Genomic DNA, 13,253 nt, shown 5'->3' with positions numbered 1-13,253 from the left:
GCACACCAACGGCGTGAAAGAAAATGTTCTAAATCCACGTGTTTTCATACTACATGGAAATTTTCTGGACTTTGCTTGGACATGGCTTATATCACTTTAGTTGCTAAGAAAACTGAGGATATTTCTGTGACTTATTTTTGTTTTGTAATTCAATCGGGCTTGTACAAAATGACTTGGCCACTAAGGTTTTAAATAACACAACGTCTAGGCGTGTACGGAGTATAAGAAGAAATACTGATTTGCGCCTATGTTGTAATTACTACACAGGTGCACATTCCTCCACAGGTTTTCACTATTTTCACTATTTTTCAACCTGACTCTGAATGGTGGGATTAACACATCAAATGTATCATTTTATCTTTATGTCATTTATTAATCAATCTACAAAACCAAGATGGCACCATCTATCTAAAGATAAAGAGTTGACTTCGTAAATGAAAAATACATAAAGTTATGTATTTATTGGACTTCTAACATATTCCTTCCAAAGGCCAAAATCTGACCTCAGAGTAAAAATGCTGTCAATGCTTGTCAAAGAGAAGAAAGCACAAGTTCTACAGTGTGTACTCTTACTGACAAACCACTTTGCTGATGCAGAGATACCAAGGAGTAAAAACAACTTGGGGCCTTGAACAAACCAAACCAGAAAGGGAAAACCACTTCCGTACCTTGTGAGATTGGCCCCCGTCTTTTTTCCAGACTTTTGCTTTGTAAGTGAATGTTTTAGGGTTTATTTCCCCTTGGCTGTCAATGAATACTGTGCAGTTCAGAAGACTGTTTGCTTGGGATCCCTCTCAGACAGAGGTCCGATCTGATGCTAGTAATGGGCCTTCATTTGAATCTCCATGTATTCAGCCACTCAGGATAAAAACCTTCATATAGCATGCAAACAGCTTCACAGCAGCATTCCTAGAGGACGTCCCATGCAAATGTCCATGAGTCCAATCAGACCTTTACTTGTGGTGCCTTAGCAGCACCAAAGAAGCAGCACTTTAGTGCCATCCTCAGTGGCACTAAATTTATTCAGGCAATAAAAACAGGAAGCACACGCTCAGAGTTCAATGTAGATGTTTAATGCATCAGTATGCAGTGCTTAGATGTAAAAAGGATGGTATGAAAAGCAATCTTTAAAAAAAAAATAAATCTCCCTCTCCTTCCTTTCCTACTTAGATTTCATCAAACGGGGTGAATGCGTGTGTGTTTTTGTATGAGCATTCTCTCAATGAGTTCCAGACTTGCATGGGCATTTAAAGAAAAAAAAAAAAAAACCCTAACCCCCACACATCCCAAGCCTGGTGGGGGAGATGTGGGTGGGGTTGACATTAAGGATTTTCTTCCTTTCATAAAGGATTACTTTCAGCAGGATCTCAAAAGTTGGTCAAGTACACCCAAAGCCCCTTTTTCAAAACAAACTTTGTTGCCATTTGTATTTGAGAAAAAAAAAATAGTGAAAACTAAAAAGAAGATATTTTAGCCAGTTCTCTCAATGATGATTCAGCCAGGAGAATGATGGAGCTGAGTTGGGATTATCATAATGAATATGGAGTATAACATTCAGATTTCTGTTAAAAATACATGCAACACTGGCAAATAGTCTGTTTCTCTAAAAGGCTCCAGCACTGATTCACATAGATGGTATAATGTGTCTTTAGGCCATTTGCTGAGATAATGTGGTTTAGTCCAATGCTTAAAAAGTACATGCATTAAAATATTCTTGCTTAGTGGCAGAAACAATATGCTTATGCCCAACACCTTTGCTTCAGGTTGTTCTAGTTGGTTTCTAAGCGCACGTGTAAAAGATTAACTCGGCTTTCCTCCAGTTCATTTAAAGGTCATCATCAGTAAGTCATTGCTGCCCAGTGTGTTTGGTTGAAGGATCAAAGGGAGCACACATAATACAAGGACGTGACACTGCAGCAAGGACACGACACAGGAGTTCAAAAACCTTTCCGTATTATAAGCACATGAGCTGTGGTTAAATCGCTCTGTGTGAATCAGCCCTTAAAAATCTAAACTTTGCTGATTTAATTCTGGCCGATTTTTCCCTCAATCACTTTATGGACATCTCATTCTGTGCCTTTGCACTTTACCTCTGTGTTGCATGCTGAATCTCTGTCAGTATGTCAAGACAGCGATCCTTAAATGTGATTTTGATTTTATGGAGAAAGTGACAGGGAAGCAAATCTGGTTGAGTAGGGCTGGTAGGAACTGACACAGGTTTGCGTGACCAGACTCGTCAGGACATAAATGGAAAACTAATGGACTAAGGACGCCTCGGGACATTGAAGTAGAGCTCGACACAAAGGGACAAATTCACGCTGCACAACCAGTGAATGTCAAACAAAATGATGAGCATGACCCTGGTTTCCTGATACACTGTGGTTTGGGAAACGTGGGCCTTTCAACTGAAAACTGCTGAATGAAAGTAAATTTTTGCTGTCTGCACACATTTGAGGTCCATGACGAAGTCACAGAGCACCCAAAATAAGTGGTCATGATGGGATTTTCAGGAAGGACTCTAAAAATAGCACTAGAAGTGGATCACAAGGCCTTCAGAAGACAGCCTTGAAGGGAAGATTAGACAAATTTAAATCAGGTAAGTTTAATTGGGATGGCCTGTAAAAATGGTGTATTCTCCATTTATTCCTAATAATGCCCAGTTATGTGCCACTTCTTTTTTTTCTGTGATTGGTCGTTGAGGGACTGTGTGTTCAACTCTTACCTGGCAGGAATGGAATGATCCGGCGCTTAGGGTCTTTCTGGCCTCCCTCCACTGGGAATTTGTCCAGCAATTCCATCTGAAACGCGATGATTAATCAAAGTTATTAGCATGTAAGGTTTTTACATTCTCACACACGCAGGATACATACACAGGACAGCTGAGGGTGGTTAAGAGAAACTGATGATTTTTTTTTTTAACAAATCAGCAGTTCCAACAAGGAATTTGGCCAATAAATGCAGATCTGCCAATAATTATAAATGTACTGAGCAGATGGTATGGTTTTCCCCCCTCTACTTCACATGTTGCTGTAGCTGTAGCTAAGGAGCACCACCGCTGACATAGTGGAACATTTCCTTTGCCATGATTTTTAAAAGGCTAGAAAGCAGTGGCAGCGAAGAAGTTCAACAGTCTTATATTTACCTTACTGAAACTCAGCCTATTCTTATAGCTTTTTTTTCTCCTTAAGTTAAAACCTGAAATCACAAGAAGGTCAGTCCAAAAACTGGTTCATAAAATACAAGCTTAATTACAAATCAAAATACTGTGCTACAGCAATTTAACTAATTTACTCAATAAAGCTAAATCTGTATTTTATATGATGAAAACGAATAAAAGGAACCGAAAAATGATCCCTTTCATCTACAAAAGCAGGAATAGTAAGAGAACATGAGTCAAGCAAGTTACTGGAGTTCCGTACTTTCTTGAAATGCATCACAAGACAAATAGTCAGATGCTTAGTCGGTGAATCAGTACCACCTTGAGTAGGATTGTATAAACAAAAAGATGGCCTGACATAGACAAAAGAGACAGAGTGAGGGAAGGAGACAGAGAAACAGAGAGGAGCCAGTACCCCACACACTGTAATTGTTCCCATGTGTCTGACTGCGAGTGCAGACACGCCCCAGTCCCTGTGTCTACTCTAAGACTTGTATCTGCTCTGTAATCAGAGGCAGTCAAACAAGAAAAGGCATATGGAGCGAGTCAAGTCATCTCTTCAACATACCATTTACATCATGCACTCAACATCAAATATCCATCCTCGACAGGGGTGAGGATGACAGGCTAAGGCAGAGGAGAGGAAAGCTGCATATGGTTTTAACTTTCTAAAATGTGGTTTTTTCAGTTATGTGCTATGGAGTTTATCTCAGTCATGTGTTAGTATTGTATAGATAAACATATGCAAGTCCAAAATTCTACATTAGGCACTTTATTTCTGTGCCTGTTCCACTGCACTCGGAATACAATGAATATATTCATTTATTTACTTAAAAGTTCATTTCAAAATCTAAAATACCCCCAACCAAATCTATGTGCTTCTTCACCTGATAAAAGGTGTTTAGAAAATATTATGATTCTCCACAATTTAAGGAAAAATCCTGCAAACATTCTGTAAAGAAACTCTTTAATGGAAACACTGAATACAGTTTGACTCTCTTGGTCTACACTTTGACTCCAAACAACATATCTTACGTTCATTTTGGTACAGATTAGAAATATTTCCAAGGTCAGACCAATACTCTTCAATGACATACTTGAACATCCTATCCATAACCCTGCACCATTTTCTCCTGTTTGCTGATTATTGCCACTCACTGCATACGTGCCTAACTGATGTATTTAACGGATTTCAGTTAAATGCAGCCAGCAAGACAGATAACGCATTACTCCAGTCCTAGCAGAATTACACTGCCGTCCCATTCACAACACAGACGCATTTAAGTTTTCATTGATTACTTGTAAATCATTAGATGAAATGGCCCCACTTTGTAGCTCCAAAGTCTTAATGCCTTATTCTGCACCCGAACCCCTCAGATCAGACAATCATGCCAATATATCTTGCAAGATCCAGACCACTGTGTAACAGGCTTCCTCTTAAGCTATTAAATCAGACTCCCTGTTAATAATAATAATAATATTAATAGTAAACTAACACACCAGTAACGGCTGCAAGCATCACAAGTGCTCTGAGGTCTCAGTTGAACAGAACTCTACATTGTCTACATGCTACATTCCCAGGCTATTATGATCCTGCAATCTTTTAAACACTGTTATTTCATCCAGCATTTGCTTGCAGATTTACAGTCACATAATGTTTCAAGGGACTGTAATTTGTCTTGTCTATGTCCCTTTAAACCACATCACCAGTATTTAATCAAAAACCAAATAAAGACCTAAGAAGCTCCAGACTGTTGAGCATGAAAAAGGTCCATGAACAATTGTTGCTCTCTTTGCCTGTCTCAATAGTCCTGACATTCTCTGACTCAGTTCACTGCATAATTAAGCCTGAAACCATTTTTTAACCCTTTGTGGGGAAACTGTTCTCATGGCAACATACTGTTACCATTCACATTTGTGGAGTTCTTTAACCTGTTGGTGTTTTTTTAAGTATTTAAGTTAACCACGGTATTATGCGATAGTAATTAGCTCTAACACTGACTAATTAATACTAAGTAATTAGACGAAAGCATATTAACACAGTAACTTGGCAAATGAAGAATGAAGAATCCCAACGGATAAACACTTGTTCTCTAATGCAGAAAAAGATGCTTGGGGTAATGACTATGCGGTAACTATGTGTGATGGCTTAGTTTACCCAGCAGACCTGCTCTGGCTACTGTTAGCACTCTCAGCCATAAGCAATATAAAGGATGATTGTAACTTCTGCTTCCTATCATTTGTGACTGACTCAATGAACATGCAGCTTCACATTCAGATCCTCGTCTTGCTTGTCAAAAACATCAAGATGGCAATGGGCAAAATAGAAGGTATGTGCAGTATCAATGCAATGTTCACCATGATGTGTCTCATTTAAAAAAAAAATTATAACAAATTTCAGATAATGCCTTATAAACATTCATAATTTACAGCAATACCAATTTTCAGAGGATCTGTTGGTTTCTGATCCCTCAGTTTCTCGAATGCATAAAGTGAAAACATGCACGACATGGGAAAAATAAATGGTTTCAATTGTGCTCGTCATCTCTTCAGCAGTTAACAATAGGCCATTTTTCAAAAATGAGTAATCCTGAACAAAGATAGTGATTTCGCAGACAACAACGTGGACAAGAAGCCAGGGGGTGAAAGTTCAGAGTAGAGCTCCCATTTCAAAGCTTCACTTTCTGGAGATCTGTGCCATGCTGCTAAAGAAACCTCTCCCATTCTCAAGAATGATGAATCTGCACAAGAACATAATGAAGCTAACAAATATGATAACATTTGGTATAGCTTTGTTAGCATTCATTTAGCTGAATCCCGGAAGATTATATAGACTATATACATGAAAACTGTCTATTTTCATCTACCCAAGATAATCCTGATACACTCAGTTCAGCATTTTTATGAAACTTTTCTTCTTTCGTTTTAGCCATCTCATTCTCTCAGGTCATCAGTTTACTTCTTTCAAATGAACTGTTGAGGACATTAAAAATATCGCCATAGTTACAGTACACAGAAATGATCACATTGTTGCTGCTTTGTGAAATGAATGCAAGAGGCAACTTCATATTACAAAGTCAAATAATCTGCCCCCCCCCCCCCAACCCCCGTTTCAAGAAGCTGAGTTTATTACTGCAGATGGAAAATATGTGACAGCTGTGCAACTCTGAATAAGCAAATAATGTTTTCTTTTTCTTCCCCCCTTAAGCTTTAAAGTAGAAATATATCCACTATCCAAGGCGAGCGGGAATGCAGGAAGCCTGTAGAGCTCGATGGACACGTGTGCAGAATGGAAACTGTTCTTTGTGACATGGAAGCAAACTGAAAAGCTGCTAGGATGAATGCACTGAAAAAAAAAAAAGAAAGAGAGAAACTAGAAGCCACCATGGGATGGGCTCACACCAGGCCCAGTGCCCCCACCCCCTCTGATCATGAGCTCAGCTGCAGATGTGTCATGTTTCAAGATTGTGTCTTGTATGGCTGTGACACTATCATGTTGACAAAAACGTATCCACAGACAGACAAAAAAGCCCCTAAACTGTATTGTGTATCCAGGATGATATTTTCCACAAAGACACACACAGACACACTAACTGACAAAGATCAAGACAGTACACTCTAAGTGATGTTTTGCTTAATGTTTTGTTTAATGCTAAAACATAATAACTGTTATTATCTGTACATTTTCAAATGTAATGTTTTACAAAAAGCGGAGAAACAAGCGTAAAGCACATTGTTATTTATGATTAAGATGCGTTATAAGTTCTTTACTTGCATTCTCGAACACAAACATTAAGTTTCGTGGTTGAATGTTAAGCTTCTTACAATTGGACTGAATTTAGGTCAATTCATGATTTTAAATAGAATAAACAGAATTTTTAGTTTTAAACATGTTTTTGACGTTTCTGGCCTTCCTCTCACTTCTGGAACAACTGCCAACTACTAACTTTTGGAACAACTTTACCCTCTTGTTTTTCTGAGGAAAAAAAATCTCAAAAACAGCACAAGTGCCTTTCTCTCCTGTCGGAGGCACACCTCTGTCTGTTCAGTGAGTAACTGTTTGCACATGCTCAGTGTTTGTTACCCAGACAGAGGATGTTTACTGTATGTGAAAAAAAAAAAAGGCTTTCTGTGGCTTCTAATTTTCTCTGAGTAACAATTTTCAATGTAAATATAGCTTAAGTCACAGCCCAGCTGATTTTTTTAAACTGTGAGTATGATGAATCTGTCTGATGAGAACACGGTTAAAAATCTATTAAAAAAAGCTGTTAATTAAACAGAAAAATTCTCCATTTCTAGATGGTGCAAAAAAAAAAAAGTAGCAGAAATATCCTCAGTGACAAGAACATCTGGCTCTTGCTCAGCTATTCTCTTCCTTAGAGAAATGAGCTATTGATCTGTCAGATCAAAGATAGAATGCCAGGAACAAGAAATACTTGCTATTTTGTTACTGCTGCATGGTTAATCCTAAGATTTGTTCTTTATTTTCAATATGTAAATAACAGCCTTGCTATTGTTGATTTTGCGCATGCATCAAAAGACTTACATTTATAATAGAGAAAACTGCTTTTATATCTTGTTTCAGCCCTTAGTGAAGCAAAATCAACAAAGTCTGTGCCAGCCACACAAAAAGCACATGCTGCTGTGTTTGCAGAAAGAGAATCAGCTGCTTAGGGCAGTTATGTTGACAGGATGTGGTGACTAGCACTTCCTGCATAACACTAAGGCTGTGGAATGACCAGAGATGTATTAATATCTGCATTACAAGACAAGCCAAAGCCACATAATGAAAGACATTATGAAGGAACCTGTTAGACAGATTACAGAAAAATGATAACATAATATAAAAATATATCAGACACATGGGGGATGTATCAGTGTGCTAGTGATCGGAATAAGCCAGCTGATTAGCCACAACTGGTCACTGGATATATTCAATTTCAAGGAAATCTAATTAACATGTCCTGCAGCTTGACATGCACCTCTCCAGCTATGCAACATGACGCTGCAATGCAGACAACAGCTAGTGTGATTGCTTTAGTTGATACAAATACACCGACACCGTGTGATCATGGAAATCAATATAAAGCATACTAATACCCACAGAGACCTTTCTTCCTTAAAACACAATGCATGTTAATATGTGATGGGCTGGGACTGATTGGCTTCCTAATGTTGCTAATGCTGACACTTGCACAGCAGTGAGTAATCTGCTGGGGCAACCATCTGCTGTTTTCATAGCACTGCCACCATGTATAAACCCAGCTTGTTCCAAATCTGCTCTCTTTTTGTGTTATAGTAATTTCAGCTATTCGACTTCAACAAGGTTAGCTTAGTCAGCATTGTAACACTGAGAATTACACTAAGATACTCCACACAGCATCCCAATAATACCACCACCAACTAGTGTTTTGGGGGTGTAATTAAAGAGTAATGCAATTATAACAGATGGTAGAGAAATTGAAATATTCTGCAGCTCATTTTTCTTTTTATTTTATTTGTATAAAAAAAACTGTCAGCCCAATAAAATGGAGCATGACAGCAGGTCATGTAACCTGATGCAGCTGTGGACAAAATGTACAGTTTAAACTTGGTCAAAGAAAACTTGGAATAAATGCTGCATGGTGACTTTAAAAAGCTGGAATCACCCATTGCAGTTGCACTTGGTGACTCTTTATTTGCATATAAAACTTATAGTGACACTGATGATATTCAGAGTATTACAATTTTCTACTTGTCTCCAAGAAATGCCAAAACTTTAATGTGGCTTTTATATATTAGTACCAAACCATACAGAGATACAAAAGATGAGCCATTATCTGTTATGTATAACACATCTTATACGCTCTTATTCTAAAACACTGATCTGATACAGTCTGAGTTATAAATAAAGTGTTGCCTGTTGTGTGTAGTAGTTGACCAATTACACAACTGTAATGCAACTAACATATATACAGTCATTTATACAATACAGATGATGTTTAAAGAGCAGCCTTTCGACATTATCTGTAATATTATGCTCATATTTATCCATGCTTTTATACTGTGTCAACAACAGAAAGGTGGTATGGATTAAACAAAATTAATGGATAATGGTTCTATTAGCAGCTTTACTAGGGGTCAAGTCAAATGAATGAAATGAATACTTCACATCCATATGTTAAATGCTACACACGCAGCCTCAGAAAACTCAGTGAGGCACTATAGTTCTGTACTTCATTACCCATTGACCATCTTAATCAATTAAAAGGAATTTAATCCAATTAGGGCCGACAGTACGCCTTTTCGAAATTGACTACATGCTCATTAAAAGTAATTGCCTTTCTGAATTTCCTGGAGTCCATGTTCTGGTGTCTGATGCAGCCAGGGCCGCCACCCCCCCACCACCACCACCACCTCCCTCAGATCCATTACCTTCAAAAAGACAAAAGGAAACTAGGATACTAATAAGACTCCCTCATTGTGCAGCGTGCACCATCACCATGACGTCTGAGAATGATTCAGACATTTCTGTGGTCATCAGTGCCACAGTCGCATTCATCACTGTCCTCTATTAACTTCACTGGAATTTTCCGACTCGTCTCGCACAATATAATTACCAGGGTTATAAGGGTGGAGCAGGGAGAGGCTGGCTACAAGTACTAGTCTTGTATGACTGAGACAGTGCTTCCATGCCTTTCCTGCCCTGTGCACTTGTCCGCTAGCACAAAACAAAAAAAAAAGTCCCCCAAAACGACAAAAGTGAAAGAACACATTTAAAACTATTAAAAGAAACTCAAAAATGACGACACACACGCACACAGTTAGTGGCTCACTCACCTGCAGGTCAAAGAACTTGCTGTAGCGTCTGTAAATGGCTTCTGTACTGCCATCGCTCCAGGACACTTTGATGATGTAAACCTGGCAAAGCAAAATAAAGGAAAATAACATTGAAACTAATGCACAGCTATTATTGTGAAAAACTAAAGCCCTTGGGGCATCACTCTTCAGTCACTACCATTATTTGGGAGTGTTATGAATCCTAGAGAGGGCTGCATATAGCAGACATCCCATTTCTCTGGCAGCATCACGCAGCTGTCACTGAGTGGTTTTCATTACTGTAACATATGCTTCCCCACATCCCACTGCCTCCAGCGACCCAAGAATTGCTCTCCGGTCCCTTAAATGCACCTCAAGGAGATAAAGAAAGAGGAGGCTTTCAGAGAAACCTTGCAAAAGGAAACACAGGTGCATCCTACACAGAAGTCTCCAGTCTTGTGTCGTGACATTTAAATGCCACACTTCCATCCATTATGAGCAAATTGCTCCACTTAAAACACCCTGAAACCACCAACTTCTCCTTTCCTCCATCACATCTACCACATGCCATAGCTGGGAGGAGCTAAGACAGACTTGAGTGCGGGAAGTCAGGAGTCATGCTAATGAAAAGCCCCCAATGTCATCATCCGTTCACATGAAAAGAACAAGGATATCAGATGATTTCACTTCCTAGTGCAGTTACATCACTTCCTGCTGTAGAAAACATAATTGTTTGTCATAATTGTATACATGCAGAAGAGTGAAATAATAATAATAATAATCATAAAAAACCCACAAAGTTTGTGCTACCTTTCTAACATGGGCAGCACTAGGTTAGATAAAAAGAGGTTGACTGTGTAGGTGCAGCTGCAACTTCAATCAGACATATATCTAAAACAGTAAATCATAATGCACTTTAAATAATGTCAAGAGTTTGGGGACAGCAGCAGATTTTGATTTGGTTCTTTAAAGAATGAAAGGGGAGACGCAGGGAGGTGATTGGAAACACCCTTGCGGCTTGCTGTGTTTGGCTAAATGCTGCTGGCCCCAATCCCAGACCCTTTCAGGCCTCATTCTCTTTTTTCGGTGGACTCGAATCCGATATTACGATGGACTGATCAACTACGGGAGCTATACAGACAAGCAGCAAGGCCATCTTCATTAAACAAAAGAAGATTCCCCAAAAAGACTAGTTCAGGTTCTGTCTGACCAACTACTAGAATTAAATTACTCATCAATGAGAAGAAAAACTAATCAGTGCAAAGATATCCTGTTGTGTCCTTGCTGCAGATAAAACTAATTAAGAAATATTTGTTATCCAAACTAATTTGCAACAACTCATAGGAAACAGGAGCTGATACAAAAAAAACATAACTAACCCTCCTAATTAAAGTTCCAAGTTCAAAAAAAAAACTTCAGCCATTAGATATTTGCAGATATCTCTTAAGAATTAGAGCTTTGTGTTAGAAATTCTATAGGATATACTGAACTCTGGTGAGCAGACAAGCCTTACGCAGCTTTTTGCTATTCAAGCTACATGTTCAGACCTGAGACTTTAAATTTCCCGGAACCTTGAGATCTGTGTAAGAGAGAAAAGGCATAAAATAACAGTACACCAGAGACTGAACGAACAGATGGAGAAGACACAGGACCACAAGAACTCTGCGCCCTTGACCACTAACACTCACAGCGGTACAAGGTCTGCTGGTCCTTCAGCCCCCGGTTTAAATTTGCACACCCATATGGATGCATACAAGTACACACACACACACACACAGTGACACAACATGTACACGGAACTAACACAAACACCTGCTAAGGCCTTGGCTGCGACTCTCTCTCTTTCTCTGGCCAACTACACCAAGTGATGTCATATGTGTGACTTTATACTAAGTGCAGGATTGCAGGCAAATACACCCACATTTAGCTCTCACTAGTCACTAATAAAAGCTCTACTGTCTATGAAAAAAAGAGGCTTTGTCCTGATGACATTCTCGTCTCCCACACAAGGTCTGGTTATTAAGAAAAGAAAATTATTCCCAAGTTCTTCGTCTTCTTTCCCTCCCTTTCGCCAACTGTTGACTGGAAAAGAAACACACAACTCTCTAAACTAAAAATATATATATTTTTAAAAAATAGTAATAAAAAAAATGACAATATCTGACACAGTCATAGCCTACTTGTCATAGCCTACAATGTTAGTCATAGCCTACTTCCTGGTTACCAGTGGCAACTAGCCAGTGTGGATAGTTAGGGGACTGGGCTGACTGTATATTATGTTTCTTGGGCTCTTCCACCATTGCAGGCTTCAGTGGTAAGGTGCTGCAATGGCTACGGTCACATGCATGTGATTCTGGGAGTCACTTAAAAAAAATGCACACTGAGAAAAGGGGTCATAGGTCACGTGAGTCGGCCACTCGAATGCTTCTTAATGATATCCTCACGTCTTTTTTAAATGAGCATTTTATTAGGTCAAAAACAATCTGAAAAACGATAACAACACAAGAGCTTTTGACTTTGGGTCACTGTACAGGTTGCTGAAATATAACAGCGTAAATCTTGATGTCGGTCGTTACTGGTCTTAAGAATAAAGATCCCAACAGATTTAAATAGTCTGAGCATGACCTGAAGTTTTCAGAAATCATATTCTAATAAAGTCTGCTTGACCGTTTCGGCTGATTTGGTCAGCTGTAATTTGACACTCTCTTTGTTTTTTACTTTTCCCAACAGGACAAAGGGGGAGACTGCGGAATATCCGCGATCTGTTGCACATTTCACGCAACAAATCACACGGTTGTGGTAATTACACAAAAGGCTTACGTAGTGTTTGTTCGGATTCCTCCGCTTCTGGACATCTTGAACAGTTACTTCTTGCACGGTGCGCCGTGGCATGATGTCCCTTTCTTTTTACGGATCCGTTGAAAAAAAAGCAGATATCCCTGTCGGGGTTTTTTTCGAGCGATCACACCCGGCTGAAAAAGTTTACACTGCGACGCTTCTTTGTCATCCGAATGGCTGGGATCGATCTGAACAAACGCCTTTTTTTCTCCCCGTAAAGCTGCCCACGTCAAAATTTCCTGTCCAACATTCAGACTCTCGCAAGCCAGAAGTTAATAATCGGTTCTTCCTTTCCCCCCCCTTTCTCATGCCTTGTCCCGACCCGCTGACTGCCCCGACCAAACTCCCAGCCTATCCCAGCTCGCCTACTCCCATTTGAGCAACTGGGACGCTTCGTGGACCAACCCTCCAGCTTCAGAGCAAAACCACAGTCTGCAGGAACACTCGGGCTTCAGTCTGC

The 13,253-nt window shown here is 39.4% G+C and overlaps 1 protein-coding gene across 4 annotated transcripts in view; it reads right to left on the bottom strand.

The window, feature by feature from the left end:
* Window positions 1–13,157, bottom strand: part of sh3pxd2b (SH3 and PX domains 2B) — a 33,340-nt gene extending 20,183 nt beyond the window's left edge. Inside the window, exons 1-3 of one of the 4 annotated variants that reach the window (XM_086309229.1) lie at window positions 12,776–13,157; window positions 9,977–10,057; window positions 2,723–2,798 (exon numbers count right to left, since the gene is read on the bottom strand). In XM_086309229.1, the coding sequence (XP_086165355.1) occupies window positions 2,723–2,798; window positions 9,977–10,057; window positions 12,776–12,847 (229 nt within the window). In that variant the 5' untranslated portion in view covers window positions 12,848–13,157. The remainder of the gene's footprint in view (window positions 1–2,722; window positions 2,799–9,976; window positions 10,058–12,775) is intronic. The other 3 variants (XM_086309230.1, XM_086309231.1, XM_086309232.1) reach the window with 3 other exon arrangements.
* Between the last annotated feature and the right edge of the window lie 96 nt (window positions 13,158–13,253).

The sequence above is a fragment of the Aulonocara sp. 'chitande type north' Nkhata Bay genome, linkage group LG10, assembly GCF_057382095.1.
Source record: "Aulonocara sp. 'chitande type north' Nkhata Bay isolate Kocher_YH1m ecotype deep benthic linkage group LG10, A_spYH_male_GT1.1, whole genome shotgun sequence".
Lineage (NCBI taxonomy): Eukaryota > Metazoa > Chordata > Actinopteri > Cichliformes > Cichlidae > Aulonocara > Aulonocara sp. 'chitande type north' Nkhata Bay.
Note: the sequence above shows the minus strand (reverse complement) of the source record. Positions and strands in the feature narration are given on the sequence as shown.